This window comes from Xiphophorus hellerii, chromosome 4, assembly GCF_003331165.1.
Source record: "Xiphophorus hellerii strain 12219 chromosome 4, Xiphophorus_hellerii-4.1, whole genome shotgun sequence".
Classification (NCBI taxonomy): domain Eukaryota; kingdom Metazoa; phylum Chordata; class Actinopteri; order Cyprinodontiformes; family Poeciliidae; genus Xiphophorus; species Xiphophorus hellerii.
The window spans coordinates 8,735,610-8,761,882 of record NC_045675.1 but is presented as its reverse complement, the minus strand read 5'-3'; the positions used below and the strand labels follow the sequence as shown (position 1 = coordinate 8,761,882).

At 40.3% G+C, this 26,273-nt stretch overlaps 1 protein-coding gene across 1 annotated transcript in view; it reads left to right on the top strand.

The window, feature by feature from the left end:
- The first annotated feature begins 7,474 nt into the window (after window positions 1–7,474).
- The window catches only part of nkd1 (NKD inhibitor of WNT signaling pathway 1), a 44,622-nt gene continuing 25,823 nt past the window's right edge, over window positions 7,475–26,273 (top strand). The window contains exons 1-3 of the mRNA XM_032560654.1: window positions 7,475–7,655; window positions 7,765–7,797; window positions 7,983–8,122. Of these exons, the coding sequence (XP_032416545.1) occupies window positions 7,631–7,655; window positions 7,765–7,797; window positions 7,983–8,122 (198 nt within the window). The 5' untranslated portion in view covers window positions 7,475–7,630. The remainder of the gene's footprint in view (window positions 7,656–7,764; window positions 7,798–7,982; window positions 8,123–26,273) is intronic.

Sequence of the window (26,273 nt, the reverse complement as noted above, 5' to 3'; positions counted from 1 at the left end):
TCTTTGGACAATAGTGGAAGATGAGTAGATATTCAGAAACATTTGAATACCTTCCAGTGGGTATGGTAGGTTTAATATGACAGTAGCTTAAAGGCTTGTGGCATAGGTTATGAAGAATCTCTGAAAACACAGGGAAACATTAGGTACATTGTTAGGAAGCATGTAACTCTGGTTATAGAGATAGATCTCGAATACCACTACAACATAGGACAATCAGGCACTAAAAGCTCATTCTAGCTTAAAGATACTTGTCTGTAAAGTACTATCAAAAATAGCTTTGAGAAAGATGCATGTGGGATTGGCAACTAAAGCTTGTCCAACTGAGAAGTCCCAACTCTTCAACTTTAGTACCATGCATGTCTCAGAGGTCTCAAGTTCCATTGAGTGATAATTAGTCTCATTTAACATAAACATGCCCAAATATCCACTAGCAGCATCTCTTAAGTCACACCTTGGCTGAGTCACAAAGAACAGGCTACGGAAAGACTATATTGTCAGTGGTTCAGCTTGAAATGACAAACAGAAGGTTCATAGGAGTTGTGCTGGTTCAAGCTGATAGCAGAGATCACTGCCCTTCCCTGCAGTGGGAGTGACAGGCTGCAATTTTTTTCTCCTCTCTTCATTAGCTATTTACATTAGCACCTAATGTGCGGATCACCATCGCCACTCAATGTGAATCCAACCAGTTCAAAAGGAGAGTTGCTTGGAAGTGTTCACGGCACCCCGGGAGTCGCCGGGTGTTGGACGCCTGCGGGGTGGTGGGTGCTGAGAGCAGGGGCTTGTTTGGATCAGGGACTGAATTTTCCTCTGAAGATGAGGAAACGGTTTATGGCACGCTCCCATGAGAGTGTCTCCTGCTCTTTGAAGCTCCTGTCTTGGTGGCTGCTCTTATCTTTGGGAAGGGATTATTTTATCTCCTCCTGTTTCTTTCTTTTTGTACCTCTTCCCTTTCTTGCTCTCCAAAAACTCAAATCTGGTCCAAAGACCTCTGTGGAGATCATCTCATTGCCCTTCCAATTTCTTTCCACTCTTTTCCAATTTCTCCTTTACCGTCTAGCCACTGCCACCCCCAGCCTTCTATTGCTTTCTCAGTTGCACCACATATTATTTTTCTTTCCCCCGTATATCTCCTGTATTCTGCCCTTCCAATACATGACAGACTGTGTAATTAATGAGCATCATAAACCTCTCTTTCTATTAGCTACCCATTAGTAAACCTGGCAAGCCTGTCATTTTGGACAAAAACACACAGCTCTTTCATTTGATCCCCACATCAAAGGAGAACCCCACTGTTTTCGGCTCAATACACTAATTGTGTCCTCGTTCTGGATGGGGCTACACCCCCACTGCTTCAAAAAAGCAGCCAGTGCTGACGGGAGATAGTAAAGAGGAGTACAGAAGCAGAAATCATTGATTATACAGGCCTAATTTTGGAGGAACCTTTTGTTGTAAAAATTACCAGACATTTAGCAGAAGGCCTAAAAGTCGGAATGCGGACATTTATCTGCACACCACCGAAGAGCTTGCTTTTACTGTGGGCATATTTTAAAAAATAGGATGTGTCAGTGGGCTTCAGGCTCTGTTAGAGGTGTTTTATATGCTGCTGTAAAGATAAAAAGGAATTTATAAGTGGGACGGAATGGATTCCCCTACTTTACACTACAAACAAATAATGCAAAATCACGAATCAGCAGTCTGGTTAAGATATCTTTCATCAAGAAATGCTAAAAAAACAAATAGATTATGTGTGTATATGTTGCTTTTATGAGTCTATATGACCTTTTTCAAAAATTTAAAAAAATATTTTGAAAAAGATTGAGAAATACTAATGCTAGATATTGGGCAAAACACAGCATGCAGAAAAGCAATAACCAACAAGCAGGCTGTTTTTCCTCTTCTTAAAGGCCTGACACATCACACACTGGGCCACCATAATAGGCCGAGTCACTACGATGGCAGGAATCATCACTTTACTTCAGTCACTATTGTCTTCTGCCCTTTGCAAGGCTCATGATCTTTTGTTCCCCCACATAAAGGCAACAGTCACATGTCTGAGTTTTTTGCGACCTGCAGCTGCTCTTCTCTCTCTCTGCTTCACACCCTCTTCTTCATCTTCAGGAAACACTCTCCTCAGTGGCCTCGGCAGGCATCAGGTCCCTAAAATTGTTAGAAGGAACAACCAAAAATCATTAGATTCCCCCCTGACTCGTGCCTGACTGCCACCATTTATTTTTTCAAAAGAGTATGACAAATTATATGATGGAATGAGTCAGTATTGGCTACTGAGGATTTTCCCTAAGGGCGATCTACGTTAATCAATCAAGGCCACCTACATCAATGAGCAGCTGCTCCCAGTGTTTAGATTTGTTCTATGGAGACAAGGGAACACAAAGGAATTAAAAACTTGTCTCTTCTCTGGGTTTGATAAATGACTCAATAAACCGCAGATATTTGTTCTCCAATTTGATAAAGGGCCAGTATAAAATAATCCCATCCCGTGATAACGTGGATTGATTGTAGGTTGGGGGTGGGGGGCCAGGGTATCTTCATGTCCTTGGGATGGCTTTAAACTCTTGCCACCTCCGCTTTCACAAGCATCAAAGGCAAGAGCTTGGAAATAGGGCTCGCAAAGCCATCTCTCCGTTGGCCTCTTCAAAGGACAGGAAGTGTGTCAGAGGGACAGGCCTTCTTTCCCAGCAAATTTGGGCAAGTTGCTATAATAACAAGCTCATCTGTGTGTCTATGGCAGTCCAGTTCAAAGGATGGTTAGATTCCTCTTGGTACAACATGTGATGGTGAAGTTAGGACTGCTACTGAGTCATAAGCATAGAAGGATGATTTATGAACATGCTTCCAGTGAATAGACTTAGATATTAAGCTTCTGTATTTATATTGTACCTTTCACCTTTCCTAAAGTTTTACTAACTTTACAAAATATGTTATGGGTGAACAAGGCATAATAAAGTTTTCAATGTAACTTTACTAAAAATCCATCCAGCTCTCATTTACCATAGCTGAAACTTATATTTTCCATGTGTGTATGAACTGGCTCTTCATCTACTTAGATGTATTTTCTAAGAAGCTTGTTTATCTAACTCATACAACACCAAGTCATCCATGGGAGCTCATGGGAGGTGAGAAGTCTTTATTTATTTGTTTATTTATTTAATCTGCTTAATCAAATAAAGCTAAATCAGTCTGGTTTTGAAGTGCTTTATCTGGAAGTAACATCAATGATCCTCTCTAGCTCGTCATCGGAACTTCCTAGCCATTCCCAAAGACAAATATAATCTCTTCTGCATGTTCTGGCTTTGTTCCTGGGTCTCCTTTGTGTAGGGAAGGCCCAGAAAACCTCTGAAGGAAGATGCCCAGAATGCCCCAAGAAGTTAATCTTATTCTGATGTGGCGGAGCAACAACTTTACTTTGAGTCCCCAGTAAACGATGAAGCTCTTACAGAGGATGCTAATTTCAGCCATCATGTCCAGAATATTATTCTTTCTTATCCATACCTAACGGTCATGGTAAAGGCTTTTTGGACGACCTGCTTCTCTACTCTTCCTAACTGGAGCAGAGCCTGCATTACTGCAGATGAATCCCCAAATCCATTAAGCCAAAAGATGCCGAGAGAGCTCTTCAAATCTTCATAAAGCAATGATTAGACCCTATGGTTCCCTAACAGATACACTCTCCTCTTCATTACTATGCGTTGAAATTCTGATTCCAAAAACAAACTTTCACAAGCTCATTTTAGAGCAGTAGTCCTCAAATCCAGACACTGAGGACCAGTGTCTTGCAAGTTTTAGATGCCTTTCTACTTCAACACACCTGAGTCAAATAGAGGTCTGCAGAGAACTTGACTGCTACTGAGGAGATAATTCAGCCATTTGATTCAGGGGTGTTGGATGGTCACTTCTAAAAATTGCAGGGCACTGGTCCTAGAGTAAACTTTTCACAAGAAACTGAGAAGTGTGACACCTTAGTAGTTAGACCAAACTTTCTGTGTCTCTATTTAGCCAGACTCACCTTCCTTGTTCAAACCTGTAAACCTTGGTAATGACTGTCTTAATATATCCTTTCCCTGGATAACCTCCTGGCGAATCTTTGCTCAGTCAGACCGCTGTTACCATTGGACTCATTCCTAAGGCAACTGTATTTCCATACATACATTCCATACATTTCCATTTTCACCCTAGATGAGCCCTTAGAGAGCCTCTAGTCACCTAGACTCACCTTCCCCTTTGGCTAACCCTCCACAGTTACAGTTTGTCTTGGCTTGATCTCCTCCTGAAGATCCCAAAGAAGTCTGTTCTGCCAGACTCACTGTTGCTCTTAGCAACCTCTCAAAGCTGTGGAAATACCATGCAACTTTCCCAGTGTTGACAGATTTAGAAAAGAGTAGGTATTCACTTTAAGAGACTGGTTTCTGTTCTACAACTGAACAACTGTGGATCACATACTTAACAACTGTGCTTGATGTTGGTTCACACCGACATGATTTTCAGACCAACTGAAACCTTCCGAACTCTCGTGGAAACTCTTGTTTGGGCAACAGTTTGAAGTTGGAACAGCCATACCAATAGGTGGTGTTACTAGAACATATTTCCAGGATTTACATCGCAGCTGATGTCTTATCCCAACCTCTCTTGAACATTGTCAGTGATCTGTTCACACTACCTGACTGAATTCAGGTCCACATAAAACATTCAAATGTTTGCGACTGAAGTTGGGTCAGTTCAGGTTCCCTCACACACTTGCAGCCGCCAGTTTGAAAATAACTGTTTATTGTTCTGATTAGCTTTGCTGACTGACCACATCTAGAGTAAACTGGCCGATTAGGAATTGGGTGTAAATTGGACCAAAAAAATGTGCAGTGTTGACCCAACTCAATGGGTCTCTGCTTCACCAATCCTACTTGAGATATTGATGAGAATCATTTGTTCTCCATGCTAAGTTCGTGATGTAAGAGGTTGAAAAAGAGTCCATGAGCTGAATTCATGAATTCCATTTATTATACCAAAATACAGCTGGTCCATTCTGACACGCTACCTTTAAGAGCTAACAGTCAAAATGGCAACGAGCAACAGTTGATAACTTCTTTTGTTAGCCTCTGTCTAAGCTACGCCCCAAAGAGGGCGTTCCCTAGTGTGTCATTTCCTCTAAGCAGAGCTCCCCTTTGCATGTCATTTCCTGTAGGTTTAGCGTAGCAACTAGCTATAAGAGATAAACAGAATTTATTTATTCTCACCAACATGAACAACTGTCTGATGGTACAGTTCAAGTTTAAGCATGAACAGAGAGGTCTGAAACTGATTTGTGTGAAACTAAATTATTTGGTTCTTTCAAACTCATAACTAATGCTGAACACATATCCAATTCCATCTAATGACTTATTCTGATCGCTCAATTCACTTATCTTGTCTGACAAGCTATGCGTTATAATATAAAACATGCTAAGATGTGATAGCAGATCATTTCAAGTATTTCAGTGCCTTAATAAAAACTCCTGGGAGCCCAGTGTAATCATGAATAGTTATTTTTTGTAAATGAGCAAATAAAACACTGGCTCATTTAGTTCTGCCTAAGTTTTGCTTTTTATTTGAAGATGTAAAATTAAAGATTAAAGAAATCCAGCAAGCTTAAGATAAATTTCTCCAAGGTGCTTTCTGTTTGCTGAATATGCTTTTGTAAAGGATTCTTAAATAAGTAAAATAAATTATTGTATTCCTCTTAATGTATACCTTTTGGCATCATTTTTGGTAAAAGTAGAGTAATTCATGCAAAGTTAAATAAGTAATTAAAAGCAATATATTCTTGTTATCTAATTGATCAGATAAAAATTTGCTGTTTTTGCTTTTAAAATGATTTTTTCTTTTGTAAATTGTCCCTTTGATTTAATATAATTCAATCTAATCTATGAAAGATTAATGTAATCTGTTTTGTCTTCTTTATTAGAAAATGTGTTGTAGTTAGAGTTATGATTCAAAGTATTTTAGAGGAAAAGGGTGAAAGGAATCAGTCCTTGAATGCAAAACTTTTGAGCATGATTAACATAACTTTTGATCTTCCACGGATACAATTTACAGAAGACTTCTTGGGAGAACATCTGGAACCTTAATGTTTATGGTTGGCAGGGTGAAGCCCACTGTGTGCAATATTACTGTCACACTGAGAGACTGGCAGCCTGGCATGAAATGGCCCAGTAGCTGCTGTCTTTATGCTGTATATCTGAAGACATCAAAAGCATCTTAGCTTGCTTTCATCTGCTGCCTCAGTCCAATAAGACTCTTATTCTCATGTCAGAGACCTCAAACAGAGTGATGAGCGCTGTGCACTAATCCTGATTTGATTCTGACCTCAAGAGGCCCAAATGGGTGCATAATTGTTGACTTGATTTATCTAATTCTAAAAGGGTTATAAATTCAAATGCTATTCAATTGTCATGCAACTTTATCCTCCTTTGTTCTCAGAGCCAGCTAAAGGTTTTATGAGGCCCAACGCTGAAGGTGGGTCCTTGTCAAACCCACCGGAAACTGCAAAGAGCCACTGACCTATTTTATATTTTTGTGCAGGGACTTCTTTTCCTTTTTCAAATGTTATTGCATTTTACATTAAAAAGATTCATAAAAGTTTGGAAGGTGGAGCTTAGACTGACCCCGTGTTTACAAACAGCATTTTGCAGACACATAGAAACAATCAGTTATGTCTTTGTCACTTATCATTATTTGCTGGACTGATCCTAAATTGTGTTTTTCAAATGGTGAACACAATGGATCTATGTTTAATCTGTAAGATATAATTAAACATTTCGAGCATTCATAAAATGTTCACTTTCATGTAATTGAAGCTATTATAAAGAGCTGAGTAGAGCTCTTTGTAATAGTATGTCAATACATAAGAAGTACATTTTGGTGCACTTATGTTTCTAGTCTACAATTAACTCTGACAACAAAAAACGTGACAGGCTGCACGTCCGATTGGGGCCCAGGGTTGTGACCCCTGCCTGGAACGTGACCCTCCTTTTGAGAAAACTAAGACTAATCAGTGGGTTTACACTCATTCGCTCACACTCGCGGTTGATATTATATTCGTACAGTTAAAAATGTAATCGTTTTGATGTCACCTCATCAGCGCTTTAACGAGACTGAAGCGCACAAGCGGCATCAATTTACAATGAGAGACTCAACTGGTTCCGGAATCTGGATGCTTTGGCTTTGTTACCGTCAATTTTGAGATTTTGAGCGTGAGCCCCATTTTTTTTAAGGTCAAGTAGGTTAGCTTAAAATAAATTTTAAAGTTTCAGGGGTTATGATTAATATTTATGCCTTCAAAAAAAAAATTGAAATGCTGTTAATTCAATTCTGGTTAATCTTAACTTTCCGCTCGGTTATGTGACTGGGTTTATTTTGAACGCGCCGACAGGAAGTTGTTCAGCCTATAATCTTGCTTGTGTCTGTTGGCGGCAACGCTTTGGATCAAAGACTCACTCTGCTCCTCGGTCACACGGTCTTCACTCCATGTAGTGCGCTCTCGGTCTCCACGGACGCTCCGCTGTCTGGATATCGCAGCCTGTTGTTATTTCATTGGATTATATTCTTCTGATGGTTTTCAACTCCAACTCGATGTATAGAAATGGGTAAACTGCACTCGAAGCATGGTACGATTTCTTATTCCCGATAGGAAAAAACACAGCAGTAGTTGTTCCAACTGCGCTTTGATACTTTCTAGTAACACATTCATTGTTTTCCATTTTTCTGTCTTTCAAGCCACTATTTGTAAACCGAGGGAGAGTCCAGAAGGTAAGCAGACTTTATTTCTGCTCCCCTTCATAGTGTACTTTTAATATTTTCAGTCAGTTTGTAAATGGAAACGTTACACGTAGAGTTCGTCTCTTAGAGAAGAGAGTCCCGTTTTTCGGAAGAATGAGTTCTGCTTAATAAATTATTGTTTTTAAGCATCTAACATGTGTTTGTTTGTGTTTCAGGCGACAGCTTTGTTGTGAATGCCTGTTTGGCGAAAAAGGGAGTCGACGACTGGCTCGTGAAGCAGAAATACTACTGCACGAGCTCTAGCCTCGAGCAACAGGACTGTCACCACAAGAGTAACTGCGGACTGACTGCACGGGTGAGTTCCCCTGGCCACCTACGTTCACTTATTTACTGCCAACTTACTCGGAAAATTCGGTATAAGTTGTATCTCCCTTTTCCCACTTGAACATGTGTGAGTAAAAATGTTGGAAACAATGTTTAATGTCGGTTTTTGAAACTGCGATCGAGTTTATCACCGTTTCAGCACGAGGCTGGTTTTCGCTCATACACCGGCTTGCAACAGTATTCACACCCTGATAAGTTTTCCACATTTTTGCACGTTAAATTTACTTTACTTTATTGCTTTTATCGGAATTTTGTAACACAAGTCAATACAAAGAAGAGAATACTTGCTAGGGATGGTTTTCATGTTCTTTAGACAAATAAAATTAAAGTAAAAGAAAAACCCCAGCTTGTATTTATGAAGCCCACCTAAGAGATGGTATTTTGTAGAAACCCATGTGCTCTGGGCACATCGGCAGACTGACATTTCTGCCCATTCTTCTTTCGAAAATACCTCAATCTCAGTCAGATCAGTGAACATCAATTTTGAAGTCCTGCCACACATTCTCAATTTATTTAAACAAAATCATTTTAGTGTAATAATTAGTGTTTCTGATCTACTGGAAAGATAGACTGTGACTGCACTCTCAGGTATTTTGCAGCCTCTGACAGGTTTTCCTCTAGGTTAGCCTAGATAGTTTCCCTGTCTTTAGATTCTCATATCAACTCTGCAGCTCCTCCAGAGTTACCGTGGGCTACTTGACTACTTTTCTGATTGATGCTTTTCTGAACGGTCAGTTTAGGAGGATTGGTTTGTATTTTTCTGAACTCTTCCTATGAGACGTTTAAGCTTTTCCAAGCGTGACCTGTTTGATGTTTTTAACAGAACATTTGTATTTAAACTGAGATCATTAGTTTCTTTTCTCTTTAAAGTTATGTGCAACTTTTTGTTGGCCCATCACATAAAATCCCCGCAAAATGCATTTTATGTTTGTGGCTGTAATGTGACAAAATGTGAAAAACTTTAAGCTGCTGTGAATACTTTTGCTTAGCACTGTAGTTGTTTTGTACTGCAACAGTGAATGCTTACACTGCTTGCTTGAACTCGCATTTACTCGTGCATGGAACATTGATGATGTCAGACTCTTTAACTGATCTGAGTCTCTCTCTCAGTCTCTCTCTTGTAATTTAGTTAACAATAGACCCAGGCTGAGTTGAAAGCATTGCTGTGTGACAGTCCAGTGACAAGTGTGGATTGTAAAGGCTGGGGAGAAATGTTGGAGATCATGCTTGTTTTGTATTTTGGCAGTGTGGTAAACACTGTGCCGCTGTTGTCAAGTAGGGAGATCCTTTGGAATTGCTTCAGAGGAGCTTTTAAGCCTCTTTGGTTAGAGATGCCTTCCTCAAAGGCATGCATGTTTCAGGAATTGAGACCTGTTAAGTAGAAAAATGGGAAATGAATTCGCCCACCCAGGATTCAGACATTTTCATCATAAATCTGCTAGTTTATTAAACGTAGAGCCAAATCCCGGATCTGTTGCATTCTAAATAGACGACACACTATTGTTTGATGCTGTATAGCATCATTTAAATTTTTGGGTCATTCCGTAAACATGAACATGTCAGCACCTACTGCTCGATGTAATAAACCACTTTATTTTACCCTATTTTACTCTTGCATCACTTATGTCCGAACCCACCTTCTGATGCTTGCAGCTCTTCTCAACTTAAGGTAATTTAATGCAATAAAATGCACCTGTATAACAAAGATAGTGAAAACAGCTACTCGTGCAAGGCATTTTGGTGAGCAATTGTTTGCATAAAAATTGAGAATGTGCTAGACAACAAATATAATTTGTAACTATATACAAAAGTCAGCTCTAAAGTAGAAATGCATGAATTAGTTAAGCACAGCTTGAATAAATTGGCACAATTATGCATTTTTCTGTTGGGCACTACATCAAAAAAAATCTCTAGTATAAAATCATTAATTTGTTTTGTGCTGGAAGCTGCTTTAGTATTACATGTGTTCTTAATCATGAAGTAAAATTGTAGATAGTTTTAGGAGTTTTTTTTACTGGTGGTGTTGACATTATTAATCGGGATTAGTTATTGAAGCAAGATCAATCTCAAACCTCAGTTTTATGTCTTAGTTTTTGATATATTTTGAAGAAACTTTGTTTTTTTTTCTAAAAGCTTGTTGGCAGGAGTACTACTATTCCACATTATTTAAATGACTTGAGGCAATTTAAACATTTTAAACCACAGTATTACCAAGCACATACAATAAATAATGAGCACAAAAACAAACATCCATTCCTTTGTTCCTCAGCATATTCAGTCGCTTTCTATTTCCAGCAGCACCGCAGTGTAAAAGCTTTTGGCCAATAGTGGAGGGGGCGTCGACTGTAAACTTGTTGGCATGGAATCTCTTTCTATAGAAGTTTCCTCTTATTAATTTCCTTTGTTACAGACTGAAATTCTTGTGTCAATCTAGCTTTCTGCTGGGTCTCTCCAATTCACAAGATGATGTAAACTAAATATGTAGATTTAGGATACTTTTTAAAAGTTATTAAATCTATAGTACATCATGTAATAGTTTGTGTTTCTCCCTATCAGATGTCTTAAAAGGTTATTGATTCCTGCATTTCACTACTATGTAATATATAATTTGCAGGGTCAGCCTTACTTTTATTGATTACTTAATTAAAAATAAATGTTATAATCCATCAGCCTTTGATTGGTATCTACCAATTTATCCCTTATCATTAAATACCTAAAAACGTAATTTTTTTATTAAAAAATTTATACAAATTTTTCTAGTTTCTAAAATTTTTCTAGTTTCTTTTAGATTAAAAACAATTTGAAGGTTCAGTACTTTTATGTGTAAAAGTCTTTAAAGAAAAAATCTGAATCAGTCAAATTAAAATCGACAGATAAAACCTCTGAAAAACTGTCAACCAGGAAAGTTTAATCAGTTCACCTGTAAATAAAGTGATTTTAATTGTATTATCTATTCATTAGGGAAAATATATAAAGATAGTTATCAACAAAACATTTAGCAAAAATATTATTTATTTTCATTTTGTAATGTGTGAAGGATTTATTTTCTTTTTATGTGTAAAAGTCAAATCTAAAAGCGCTGTTAGAAACAGGAGTTGAAATCTCGCTCCAAGTGAACGCAAGTCCTCTCTTGGCTTTGAAAGTTGTCGGTGTTTCATGGAATACCTGGTGGGATAGTTATTTATAGCCACTGTTCTTTAAGCTCCCCTCCCAGTTGGACCAGGGTTCAGGAGAATGTGGGTCGGGTGTCACCAGTGGGGTGTCCATGCTTGAAATTCTTCTGAGCCAATCTTTGCCACACTATAATCCCAAAAGGAACAATGCTGACTTTAAAAGAATGTCGAGGCTGAGAGATGTGGCTCACATTAACAGTTTGACATTGTTGCAAAAGTATTTACACCCCCTTAACGGTGGGACACGGTAGTGGCTTCATCATGCTGTGGAAATGCTTTTCTCTCACAGGGTTTGGAAAATTGGGAGTTGGCAGAAAGAATCAACAAAAAGTGTTTACTGTAAGAGATTGTAAGCCACACTTTTCACATTTTTAACTCTAAAAAATTTTCAAAACCTTTTATTACGTTCCAACCACTTTGCAATTATCATCCAGCTGGGATGCCAATAAAACCCCAGTAAGTTTGTACGTTTGTAGATGCAATCAGTCAAAATATAAAAAGCTTAAAGAGGTGTGAGTACTTTCCCATTCATAAAATCCACATAGACATTTGTTGGGCAGTGAGTGGTGTAAGCAGGTGGATAGTGAACCTCAATAAGATCAGAGTCATGTGAGCCTCAGTGACATGCAGCACGGTGTCCACATCCATACCCAGCCGTAAATCTGATATTTGAAGCTTCCAGAAGTGTATCGTTAGAGGCAGATAAATAGCTGAGTATTTTCACTTCAGAAAACTTTTCAGCTGGTTCGGTTTGTTGCTTCTTCTGGAAGTAATCGTCAGATGTTCACATGAGAGGCTCTGTTTTAATAAGCCACCCTCTACTATTCTGCTACCTCCCCGTGCCCCACTCCCTTTGGTTTTGCCTTCTTCCCCTCTCTGCCTTCCTATCCTCCATCTGTTTGTTGCGTTTCTCATGTGCCCTGTGTTGGTTGCGGTTGATGACATGCGACTGCATTTGAAGTGGGCCGTGCAGGGAGGTGTTTGTAGTGACACTGATGGCTCCTCCTCTCTGTGAAGCTCCAATCTGTGTGTAGTTTAAAAGAACCCTCCACACTGAGGCTTCCCAGCCTGCTGCTCTCGCAGTTCCAAAAGCTTAGATTTTCCTCTCCAACAGAAGTTTGTGAGCCGTTCAGACAAAGAGCAAAAGGTGCATTTGACAACAGAATGCAATTTAAAAGCGGATAGCATCGGCGCTCTGGCTCCCACCTTCCCTGATTCACAGTTGGTTGCATTGTCTTTGATTTTTTTAGAAGCAATTTTTGTAAAGTAGAAAGACCTTTTAGAAATGCTCCTAAAGATTTTAAGCACATGGCAGGTTTGTGTTGTGCTTTTCCTTTCCAGGTCGTTTTCACAAAGCTGGGGCTCTTGTCTAGAAGCTGAAAGCACCTTTCAGTTTCAGACTCCTCTTCTTCTCCCTCTTCTCTTTTTTCTCCTCTCCCAGTGCATTGCAATTTCTTTTCCCACCGACTGGCCTCCTGTGCATGCTGTGTGACGTATACCCCTCTCCCACCATGCTCTACCCCCTCTGTGGTCCCAAGGGGCCAAGGACCTGTTGTTGCTCTTTGAAGAGGCTGGGAGAAAAGTTTGGAGCCACTCTCTAAAGAGAAGAAAAGCCCAGCCTTTGGGAGGAGGGGTAACACCTGGCCATAGGGGCTATGTGATTTTTTCTTTTCCCATCGTGAGAAGATGTATCTGAGGTCTTGGGTTGACATCAAATTAGCTGGAGGACTGGGAGGGTCCAGGATGTTGAGGTGGCTTTAATGTCACATCAGGCGTTGTATGTCACATAGTTTACTGAAAGCTGGAGGAGTTGCTCTTTCATGACAAAGCAGAGAGGATTACTGTCAGTTGAAAAAAAATCTTATGAAATAATGACATTAGTTTTGTGTAAAATAAAACTGTCCGGACTGCACTAAATGTTTCACTGATGTTTCAGAACCATGTATTTAGAGTCTTTATGCCTGTCAAATTAGTACATTAATGCATTGGAATGGAATTTTATATGAAAGACCAGCACAAAGTACTGCATGAATTTGAAGTGGAAGTACTTTTCAAATCTTTTTTTAAATAGGAATCTGAAAAGTGTGCTGTACATTTATTTTTATATCCTCTTAGTTTGATACCCCAAAATAAAACCCTGTGCCTAGTTAGTAAATAGTTAGTAAACAGGGTCCATGTGACTCTATTAGGCCTGTCACGATAGCAAATTTTGCTGAACGATTAATTGTCTCAAAAATTATTGCGATAAACGATAATATTGTTTGAAGACTTTTTTACACTGAAAATGATGTAATAACGCATGCGATTTCTTGCCAAAGTTAGATACACTTTATTTTCAAAAGAACACTAAACACTGGAACTGGTAAACAAAATAAACAAAACAACCAAAAACAAAAATAAAATGGATTCTCAGTCTCATTAATAAAAAATGTACTGGAAAAAAAACTAAACAACATAAAGCCAAAGTGTAAATAAATACTGCATTCAACCAAAAGAGTGCAGATTATGAAGTCTGTATATTATGTTGCCCTTCAGTAATAATTAGATTTAAATAGAGAAGATGGGCACATCGACTACCTGATGCAATAGTTCACACTACATGATTTTTTGCTCCTATTTTTCCCCTTACTACAATCTTAAAACGTTGGTCTTTCTAAGATTGTGTGGTGTGTTACGGTAGATCATCGTTGCTGCTCCGATCTAAATCAGGGGTTTTCCCCGACTGGGATCTTCGCAGCCTGTTGAATGTGACAGGTAGCCAATCAGAAAGCTCGGATTCTCCTCCGTGTTTTCTGAGGGGAAATTAGGAGGGGAATCCCAAACAGCTGACACGGCGCAACCCGAAGTCCAGGACATTGGAGATGATATGTGGAAACAACATTAATGTTTATTCAACATGCAAAGAATATAGAAATGACAAGGGGAGGAGTTGGAGCGAAACCGGTAACTTTTCAGCTGTTCTTCGTTAAGGTGATGTAAATAGGTTATAATGATTTTCATTCAGTCAGGACTTTACGCTGACACTAGCCACATGCATTGCAGGTAGATTGTAGTAAAGCATTAATTAATGCCTGGTTTTAAAATTAGTTAACTGAACTTGTGGCCATTATTTTGTGCCCATTGTTGGACACCACACGGCAGGAACGAACCCGATCGAACCGTTATACCTAGGATTTCTGTCGGCTAATGTGTGATCTGTCAGGTTTTGAAAATGGGCCGACAATCGGCCGACAGCTCTAAGATCGTGTTGTGTGCGCTGGGCTTTACACTAAGGAAATGAGGAAGGGAGGAGTCAAGAGATACAGCCGGCATTAGGAGAGCAAGCTGAGTAGTATAAAAGTTGAATGGTGAAAATAGCACAAAGTATGCAGGAGAAGAAGCGTGGCGAAATTTACGGAGCAACCAGGAAAGTGGAACTCAATAGTGTGAATGAATGCCTACAGCATTCACACTAATAACAATGTGTAGGGGGGTAAAGTGGAGGGACCAATGGTTCCCTGGCCCAACCTGTTCTGGCGAAGCTGCGCAGGTCACTTCCAGTTCAGACTTGTGGGAATAATGTATTTAGTGCCCACAGATTATTTATTTTCATAGCGCATGCTCACTGTGAGCTATTAGTACCCCAGCAACAGTTGCCATGCTGCTGACAATGATGTCATCAGCCTGATTTCAAATGATGTCAGTGCCACGAGGCCCTTCTAAGGATGCCTCTGTGATGTCATAGTCCATGACATCACCAACTGATCAGTTGAGTCTCCAGTCAGTCAACATAAAATTCATTTGGACACTTTAGCTGACGGAATAAAGATGAGCAACGAAAGCGACGTTTATGTGAGACCCAAGGTCTCCTTTTGGAGCAAACTCAGAAAGACTTGTTGTTCTAACAGAGTTCATCCTGGGCAAACCACCCCAGATTATAGGAAGAAGAAATTTCTCAGCGAGCTTCTTTGGAAAATAATAGAGAAAGTGGCAGACGGCCCCACCATGCATCTCGTCAGGGAAATCTTTTTGGAACAGCACAAAAAACTTTTGGCCTTACTGCTGAGAAAAACAGGTGAAATAAACGTGGACGTTCTTTCAGATGTAGCAGAGGAACTGAGCGAACGAATTTTTCAAAGCATTGCGAGGGACGCGTTCCACTATGCTTCAGGTCTTAATTTAATTGCACTACTTGACTACCCAGAAGGACATATATTTATCGTAAGAAAATTCAAACGCCACTTGGAGGATCCGGTTCCAAAAAGAAAAATGTTTACGACTACAAAAATGAAGATCAGGAGGACATTTTTTCCCAATGAAGATTTGTACAGTGATGAAAATTGCCTGAGTGAGTCTTACACTCAGGCAGAAATGGATCCAGAGCAGTTTTTAAAGGACGCTAATGAAATGGGATTTAAACGGGGAACTGAAGCCCAAAGAAAAAATATGGTGGAAAAAATATTTTGGAGACTAATTTATATCTCAAGTTACAGATCCAGCTATGGTCATTATAAAATGAAGGACACCGACCCCGTCCACAAGAAGCTTGGTCCAAAACTGTGGGAAGCGGTAAAAGATATCGATTTTATATTTTTTGAGGACATGGAGACAAAACTCGGCCAGGATATCTTTCAACTTCTGAGCGGAAATGATGACGTAGTACAAGAGTTATTGTTTAAAATGATAAAAAGCGAAAACCCGCTGGTCATTTATAAACTAACCGAATGTTTCCGAAGAACCCTGGCACGTCCAAGGAAAATTCATTTTAAGAAAAGTTATATTAGAAAGGCGTGGAAGTGGTTTGAACAGGCAATCTGCTGTGGAGAAGATTTAGAAGAAAGTCAAGACATTTTTAACAATGGACCAAATGTTGAGCGTCGCCCTGTTGCTGACTCGGTACCAGCCTCTGACTCGGAACCGGCTTCTGAGGCCGGTCCGGCCCCTGACTCGGGACCGGCCTCTGAGTCGGGACCGGCCCCTGACTCGGGACCGGCCTCTGACTCGGGTCCGGCCTCTGAGTCCGGTCCAGCCTCTGACTCGGGTCCGGCCCCTGACTCGGGACCGGCCCCTGGCTCGGGACCGGCCCCTGACTCGGGACCGGCCCCTGACTCGGGTCCGGCCTCTGAGTCGGGACCGGCCCCTGACTCGGGTCCGGCCCCTGACTCGGGACCGGCCTCTGACTCGGGGCCGGCCTCTGAGTCGGGACCGGCTCCTGGCTCAGGACCGGCCTCTGAGTCCGGTCCGGCCCCTGACTCGGGTCCGGCCTCTGACTCGGGTCCGGCCTCTGAGTCGGGACCGGCCTCTGACTCGGGACCGGCCTCTGACTTGGGGCCGGCCTCTGAGTCGGGACCGGCCTCTGACTTGGGGTTGGCCTCTGAGTCCGGTCCGGCCCCTGACTCGGGTCCGGCTCCTGACTCGGGACCGGCCTCTGACTCGGGGCCGGCCTCGGAGTCGGGACCGGCTCCTGGCTCGGGACCGGCTCCTGGCTCAGGACCTGCGTCTGACTCGGGGCTGGCCTCTGAGTCCTGTCCGGCCTCTGACTCGGGACCGGCCTCTGAGTCCTGTCCGGCCTCTGAGTCCGGTCCGGCCTCTGAGTCCGGTCCGGCCTCTGGCTCGGGACCTGCCTCTGACTCGGGACCGGCCTCTGACTCGGGACCGGCCTCTGACTCGGGGCAGGCCTCTGACTCGGGGCCGGCCTCTGAGTCGGGGCCGGCCTCTGACTCGGGACCGGCCTCTGAGTCGGGACCGGCCCCTGACTCGGGACCGGCCCCTGACTCGGGACCGGCCCCTGACTCGGGACCGGCCTCTGAGTCGGGACCGGCCTCTGACTCGGGACCGGCCTCTGAGTCCGGTCCGGCCTCTGGCTCGGGACCGGCCTCTGACTCGGGGCCGGCCTCTGACTCGGGGCCGAGTTGGGACCGGCCTTCGAGTCAGGACTGACCTCTGAGTCGGGCAATAGGGCGAGTCGCCTTTTTGCATTTCAACTTAGGAAAGCCCAAATAAATAGACATGTCCCCAAAATAAAACACCCCTCAACAATGCAGACTAAAACACAACCCAAAGAAATAGCTGAAGCATTCGCAGAATACTATAAAAAACTATATGATAATACGGACAAAAACACTCAGGAAGATGTAACATCCTCTTTTTTCAAAAAGATTAATCTCCCAACTTTGTCAGAAGAAGAGTCGCTGGAAATGACCCGACCTATAACTTCACAGGAAATTATGAATGTTATTAAAAACCTCAAAAACAACAAATCCCCGGGGACAGATGGACTGCCAGGGCAATTCTACAAAACATTTAGCCAAGAACTAACGCCAGCAATATGTAAGGTATTCAACTATGCACTAACAGAGGGGGACCCCCCTAAATCACGGTCTGAAGCCATTATATCGGTAATCTATAAAGAAGGTAAAGACCCAACTATGTGTGAAGGCTACAGACCCGTGAGCTTATTATGCAACGATTTAAAAATACTAACAAGTATAATGGCAAAAAGAATGCAAAAATATATAGCTAAATTGATTAAACCAGACCAAACGGGATTTATTCTGGGGAGGCAGGGAGCAAACAATATTAGAAGAATATTAAATATAATGTCATATACAAAATTTAAATCATTATCCTCCCTTTTAATTAGTTTAGATGCCCAAAAGGCTTTTGACAGGGTAAAATGGAGTTTTCTATACCAGACATTATTGAGATTTGGATTTTCACAGCAGTTTGTTGAATGGGTGAAAGTAATCTATAAAAATCCAAAATCCCGAATTCGAATTAATGGGTACTGTTCAGAATTTTTTGATCTCAAGAGAGGAGTTAGACAGGGGGACTGTCTAAGCCCTCTACTATTCGCGGTTAATATTGAACCGATGGCAGAAGCAATAAGACAGAATAAACAAATCCAGGGAATAAGAGACGAGGGAGGGGTGGAACATAAAATATCACTGTTTGCCGACGATCTATTAGTACTCCTAACAGAACCACTCCGGTCAGTACCAGCTCTACTAGAAAGCCTTAAAGAATATGGGAATATCTCTGGGTATGCGAGTAACGAAAGTAAATCAGTAGCAATGATGGTATCAGGGGAATGCTCAGCACAGCTAAGAGATAAAGTAACGTTCAAATGGACCGATAAAGGATTTAGATACTTGGGCATAATTATCACACCTCCAACTTCACAATTATTCAAAGCAAATTATGAGAAACTGAAGAAGGAAATTATAAAAGACCTAGAAAGATGGGAGATCATACCACTGACCCTCGGGGGGAGGGTAGAAACAGTCAGAATGAATGTATTACCAAGACTACTGTTTGTATTCCAATCACTCCCAGTTTCCTTTCCTAACTCCTTTTTTAAAGAGATGGATAAAAGAATATCAAGGTTTGTATGGCAAATAAAAAGGCAAGAATCAAATTTAAAATACTTCAGTCCTCAAAGAGTAATGGAGGGTTAGGTTTACCGGAATTAAAGAATTATTATTTAGCTGCTCAACTGAGAGCCATAGCTCTATGGTTAGCAAAGGATCAAGAGACAATATGGGTAGATATGGAGCAAAGAGCCTGCCCAAATCTGTCCCTAGAGTCACTGCCCTTTACAACAAGGAGGGTTCAAAGAAATCTCAAAATTCAAAATTGCTGGATTAAGGATACGATTAACATTTGGTCAAGAATAAAAAAGAAATTTAATTTCCCTGACTCTATATCAAAAATTGTAAAAATAGCGAAGATTCCAGATTTTACCCCAGCTACTATGGATACAGGGTTTGAGAGATGGACAAAAGGGGGACTGGTATTTATAGCACAGCTTTTTAATGGATCAATAATTAAATCTTTTGAACAAATCCAAAGGGAATTTAATCCACAAAAAACAGATTTTTACAGATACTTGCAACTTAGACATTATCTCCAGAATCATAGTGAATGGCAAAAAATCTCAACAGATATGACCAAGACTGAAGAAATTTTATTATCAATAGCAAAAGGTGAATCAACAAAAGGCATGATCTCAAAACTATACAAAAACCTGCAATATGAATCCAGTGTTAATAATAAGTAGGCCTGTCACGATAGCAAATTTTGCTGAACGATTAATTGTCTCAAAAATTATTGCGATAAACGATAATATAGTTTGAAGACCTTTTTACACTGAAAATGATGTAATAATGCATGTGATTTCTTGCCAAAGTTAGATACACTTTATTTTCAAAAGAACACTAAACACTGGAACTGGTAAACAAAATAAACAAAACAACCAAAAACAAAAATAAAATGGATTCTCAGTCTCATTAATAAAAAATGTACTTGAATAAAAACTAAACAACATAAAGCCAAAGTGTAAATAAATACTGCATTCAACCAAAAGAGGGCAGATTATGAAGTCTGTATACTATGTTGCCCTTCAGTAATAATTAGATTTAAATAGAGAAGATGGGCACATCGACTACCTGATGCAATAGTTCACACTACACGATTTTTTGCTCCTATTTTTCCCCTATTTTTCCCCTTACTACAATCTTAGCACGTTGGTCTTTCTAAGATTGTGTGGTGTGTTACGGTAGATCATCGTTGCCGCTCCGATCTAAATCAGGGGTTTTCCCCGACTGGGATCTTAACGCAGCCTGTTGAAAGTGACAGGTAGCCAATCAGAAAGCGCGGATTCTTTCTGAGGGGAAATTACGTCGGGGAATCCCAAACAGCTGACACGGCGCAACCCGAAGTCCAGCGGACATTGGAGATGATATGTGGAAACAACATTAATGTTTATTCAACATGCAAAGAATATAGAAATGACAAGGGGAGGAGTTGGAGCGAAATTGCTACCGCAGTTGATAAACCCGGTAACTTTTCAGCTGTTCTTTGTTAACGTGACATAAATATGTTCTAATGATTTTCATTCAGTCAGGACTTTACGCTGACACTAGCCACATGCATTGCAGGTAGATTGTAGTAAAGCATTGATTAATGCCTGGTTTTAAAATTAGTTCACTGGACTTGTAGCCATTATTTTGTGCCCATTGTTGGACACCACAGGCAGGACCGAACCCGATCGAACCGTTATACCTAGGATTTCTGTCGGCTAATGTGTGATCTGTCAGGTTTTGAAAATGGGCCGACAATCGGCCGACAGCTCTAAGATCGTGTCGTGTGCGCTGGGCTTTACACTAAGGAAACGAGGAAGGGGCGGTCAGTGGAGAGCATCGGAGTTGAGCCTTTTTTCATTCAGTGTCATTAACAGAAAGAGGAAAAGGCCGGAAGAGACGATAATGCCGATAATTAAAATGACGTCGGTAGTTTTAATTTATCGTACGATTAATTGATTTATCGTTTATCGCGACAGGCCTAGACTCTATTTACACCTAGTTAGTAATTAGAGTCCATGTGAGGTCTTTTGTCAAATGATACCAAAATTAAATACTATCTTGGATAGAAAATTGATTCTGCACAGATGGGAATTTGTGGTAAAGCTTAAAAATTGTTCTTCATAAATGCTGTCTATCCCAGGTGATCGGGGTTGAGCAGTTTTGCAAAGAGGACTGGAAAAAAATAGCAGATTTTAGATATGCAAAGCTGGTAGAGACACAGTCCCAAAAGAGTGCCAGTTGTGTTTACAGTGAAAGGTGCCTCTACAAAGTGCTGTCTCAGGGGGGTTGAAAACAAATACACCAAAGTTTTAAGGTTTGGAAGAGTAAAAAATGTTAAAATCATTTTCCATCTGCTTCAAAAATATGCGATGGTTCGTGTTGGTTCACCACAGAAATTTCTAATAAAATACATTGAATACATTCGTTTCAAAGTGTGAAAAATCTCAAGCAATATAAATAAAAAAAATAAAATATATCAATATTTTTGATGTTGATAGAAAGTGCCATCTTTCAATTATACATTTAAAGCATTAAGAATAGGCTACAGTCATAAACATTTTTGAGGTAAGGTATTTCAAATACAAGCTTGTATAAAAATGTAGACCTGAATCTGTTGAGCTTAGCTTTAGAAGTCACTTAATGAACCTCCATTTGTGAAAAAAAAAAAAATCTTCAACTGTCACCGAATGTAGCAACCACAAATAAAAGTGCAATTTGGCACATTATCAGTCTGAGACGAATGCTTGTGTTTGTGTATATCTGTTCCTTGCGTGTGCATGCAAGTGTGCGTATGTCTGAAGTCAGCTGTCCGGATGCACTCCAGAGATCAAAGGCTTCTTTGGGAATGCGCTCTGAATCTCAGGGGATTAGCAGCTGAGATTGTGCTTTGTTTCCCCAAATATATGCTCAGTTTGGAGCAACGGATAGCTGTTGATCAAAGTGTCTCCCTAGCTAAAGGATTTTGTTGCACACTTGAGGGTGATGTTTATTTCAAAACCCCTAAAGAACAGATACATTCTGAAGATGTTTTCATTTATGTGGCTGGACTGGATTTTTATTTTATATAATATATTCCTTTGTTGAGTGGAGACAATGGGTTAAGGAAGAGAAAGGGAAGGAAAGTGTAAAACGTTTAATCCAATAGATTTGCTGTTATTTCAGTCAGTATGCCAAAGGGAATTCATACTACCCAAACTTTCTATTTTCTGCCACATTATAACCACATAGTCCAAGGTGTTTTATTTGATTGACCAACAAAAAGTCATGCAAAACTGTGAACTGGAAGGAAAATAATATCTCTTTTTCATAGAAAGATTTGAAAAGTTTGAAAAGTCAGCTTTTAATTTGAGCTGGACCAATTACCGTACTTGCAGAGCTGCCGAGATAAATAGTGTCAACAAACAAATGTGTTAAGAGCTAATAGATATGGATTTTAAAAATCTGGCCTTTTTGCAGTAGTAGCAGCATCATGTTGTGTGAATGATTTTCTTAGGACTCACTTTACAGTAGAACAGTCAAACAAAAACATACAGCCAGAGCTACAAGGTAAGAGCTTAGATCAAAGCATACTGATGTGTTAGAATGGCCCAGTCAAAGACCAGACTTATGTCCAATTTAGAATCCAGAGCAGGTCTTAAAAATGGCTAATCACAAACTCTTTCTATCACAACTGACAAAGCTTTAGCTATGTAGCAATGACGAATGAGCAATTACTTTTTCTCTTGATGTTCAAAGTTTGTAGAATCAAACGACTTTCAACTTTAAATGCAGCAAAAGGGTATTCGGCAATGTATTACTCAGAGAGACTGCATGCAAATGCACACCAAACCTTACAGATTTTTTTTCCTATTCAGAGCTATGCACTACATTGTGTAAAAATACATGGCAGTTTGTGGTTGTAACATGATAAAGTGTCAAAAAGGTGCAGCAAGGGATCTTTCCAGTTAGGCAAGGCAATGCAGATCAGAAAGACTTTTTGGACCTAGCGTGCCTTTGACACAGAACAAAAAGGCAACACATCCATTTCCATCTGGCTCTTTTCCTCAGTGGGAAGGGGCCTAAACCTTCATTTCAGTTTCAAAAGCTTTCTTAGCTGCCAGAGATATTTATTGGCTCCAGATCTCATTGGTTGTGATGATGACATAAAAAATGCTGATTTTTGCTCCCTTTTGATATGATATTATAGGCTCCATAATAAGGACAATGACTGCTTGCAGTCTGTTGGTAACATCATAGTCTCTTTGTTATTTCATCTATAAAATCCATCATCCGCTTCCAGCTTTCAAGCAATATTTGCTTACCCTTGAGAGATGTGTTTAGCACTCTGAAAAGTTTTATGTCTGAACACTGTTAAAATAGTGTAAGGAGGAAAAGAATCAGTCTTTAATATGTTTTCTTTTAGTAGATGCATTAAATGCTCCGCATAGGTACGTCTTCAATTCTTTCTACTCAGACCTTCAGATATGTATAAGATTTCCTCAAGTAATAGCACACAGATGCATCAGTGTGAGCTTAGGTCATATTACAAGGAGGGAGAGGGTTTTGTTTGTGTGGGTCTGGGAGTCGCTCTAGGTTAGCGGGGCCTTTATGGTAGTTCTGGGCTTTCTTTGGGAGTGCAGTGCTCATTTTAATTAACCACATAAATGGCTCTGTTGAAGTGGATTTTTAAGTGTTTAAATCCTGAATAATTCTCTGCTGTTTGTTTATCTGACTCCCCTGTGGACCGCGCTCAGGCCCATGCGGTAAGTGCTGAATAATTGGACCGAGAACTCAAAAGTGTCTCTCAGATGTGACGAGATGGGCATCTGCATAAAACTGCTATCAAGCTCTCATGAGACCGAGCACATGCAGAGGAGCATGCATGCACAATGAAATCTGGAGGCAGTCCCAAATCTGAATCTGCACATTACCCGTGTGTTTAGCCTAATATGCGAATCCATTTATCACTGCTAACAGAGTCCCAGCATGGATCCTCTCCTTTTGTTTGTTTTACTAACAGGATCTAGGGAAATGCCAGTGATGTGTGCTCCACAGTTTCCATGAGCCCTGGTGTATTCATCCTCCTTGTGTTTGCATGCTTTAGTGACCGGGGCTTTGAGGCCACCTGAGGCGGAGGGAATGGAGGAAGTAAATTTAGGTAAACAGATGTTGGAGAGCATTGTGCCTCTCCCTGACAGAAGTTCAAGTCCGTTTTGGCTCTTCCTGTGGCGCCAAGCTTGGAAGAGGTCTGGATTGTCTTATACGGGATGTTTTTAGTTGAAGGAAAATTAAACAGAAGATTGGCCCTTCTGAAAGGAAAGCTGTCTGTCCCTGGTGGATTTACACTCCAGAGGATCTCACTCTCCAGATGAGGTAGAGCAAATCAGTCCACTGCTCCTGAAAGGGTTCTGTGGCCTGCCATAAAACTCACCAAAAAATTTACACTTAACTACAAATCCAGGTCTATAGTGGGGCTGGACAATAAATCCATAATAATGCGTATTGTGACAGACATCTGATCAATGTCAATAGATAAAATATCTGAAAGAATATTCAATAAGTCCAGAACTGCACGGTATTATGGGAGATGTAGACAGAGGAAAGGCTTTACCCACTCAATCAACCCTCTCAAGGTTGGTAGCATCAACTATCTCACTCACTCTTTGGTTACCTAGCAACAGCGTGTTACCTTACCTGCCTCATAACTGCTTAAAAATAACAAAAACAATAGTGTGGAATGAAAACGGTAGGTAAAAAAGGAACGGTCATGCCTTCACTTTGGTAGTATTTTAGATATTTAAAACAAAAAACTCGTCAGTAATTATCAATATCGACTGCAATGGAACTCTTATGTCATTATAGGTTTTTCATTCTTCTCATCTTAAGACAGATTTTCATTTTTACTGTTTTGGGATCTAACAGACTTTTAAAAATGGTTGAAACCCCAAAAATGTTCACAGCCATTTCTGAAGATTTTGAGTGCAGGTTTGCTTCTGGAACTTTTCTTAAATATCTAAAATTAAAAACAGAAATGTTCTTCCCTCTCTGCTTCACACAGGGAATGTGACAATGTAGCCCATGTCCTGGATATGTCTGTGTGTGGTGGCTTTTAAAGCACTGTCTCCAGCTTTTGGTCACATCTTGAGAGTCTCCACAAACCTTTCAATGGTCATTGCTCATAACCTACTCAAGGTTTTGTTTATCCATATTGCTTATGCTTTTTCTGTAGCAGTTTTCCTTCCATTCAACTTTCCAGAGATAGGCTTGGAAACGACACATTTAGCATCACGTGTAAACAGCTTGCACGTTTACACCCCTCCCTAATTAGGAGGGGTAAAATGACCACATCTGTATTAAAAATCCTTTTTTATGTGTCTTTAGATGTAATATTAAACTTTTTAGTGAAATTGGATTTCGTGTAAGCCATATTCATCAGAATTAACAGTATTAAATGTTTTAATTATTTCACTGTGTGTAAGTAAAATATATGAACTTAGCTTTAAACTATTTTCCAGTGATCTTTTAATTTATTGAGATGCACCTGTTAGCTTTCATATTGTCAAACTGCCGTCTGCAACTGTGGATGCTCCATGTTCGTTATGGTGAACATTGATTCAAGCCACTAATTCCAGTCAGCTATGAATAGAAACGCATATCTGGCACCCACACACTTGTATATAGAAGTTGATGTGTCTATTTCTGCTGCTATGTTTACTTGCTAACTTAAAACACTCTCTGTAATTACATAGATTTTAAATCTACAGTTTAAAGGTCAGATGTGAGGGATGTTTTGAGGTGGTGGCTTGTGGCTGGCAGGACGTCTGCTCCAAACATGGTGTGTGTCAGTGCATGACGGGGTGTGTCTGTGTGTGTGCACAGGCAGTAAGGAAGAATGTGGCCACCTTGGTGTGTAGGTTAGTCCCATCTGGCTAGCATGAACACTTCAGAGATTTCATAACTGCTACCTACCACATTGAGCTCTCCAATCTTAATTCAAGTGACAGGGTCTAGCTGCAGCCTTTGTGTAAACTTTACTGTGAACTGTCATCTGGAGCATTTGTAGAACATCTGATTATATCAGTCAGACTTTCTGATCCTCTATTGCTTCTCTTTTTGAAGACCTTATAGTCTTGGTAGTAAGTAGTATAAACTAAGACTTAAAAACTTATATTTTGACAATTTTAGCTATATGCTTAATGTGTCATTACACAAAAAGTGGAAAAGAAATTCCTGTAACTTTGTAATCAGGTGTCTTCCTTTAAAATGGAAAGTTATTGTAGGAAAATCTTAGTTAACCAACAATTGTAACAATATGCACAGAAGACCTTTTAGAAAGACTTATGATGCATGGCCTGACAAATCAAAGAGGTCTGTCATCTAATTTGGTTTTGGGAGAAGGTGCCAGTCACTTTCTTGATGCCCTTGAGATACGTTTCCTTGCTTATGTTCCTCTGACCCTTTACACCAGTTGAATCATTTGCCTGACCCCACCAAAGCAAACTGAGAGAACATGGAGATCTTTGACTGATCACCCACAACAACCAGATGTCTTTTAGAATCATAGTCCATGACGTCAACACTCAAAAACTTGAACTTTTGGACTTCAAATCTGTTCTGTTTTTGTTGG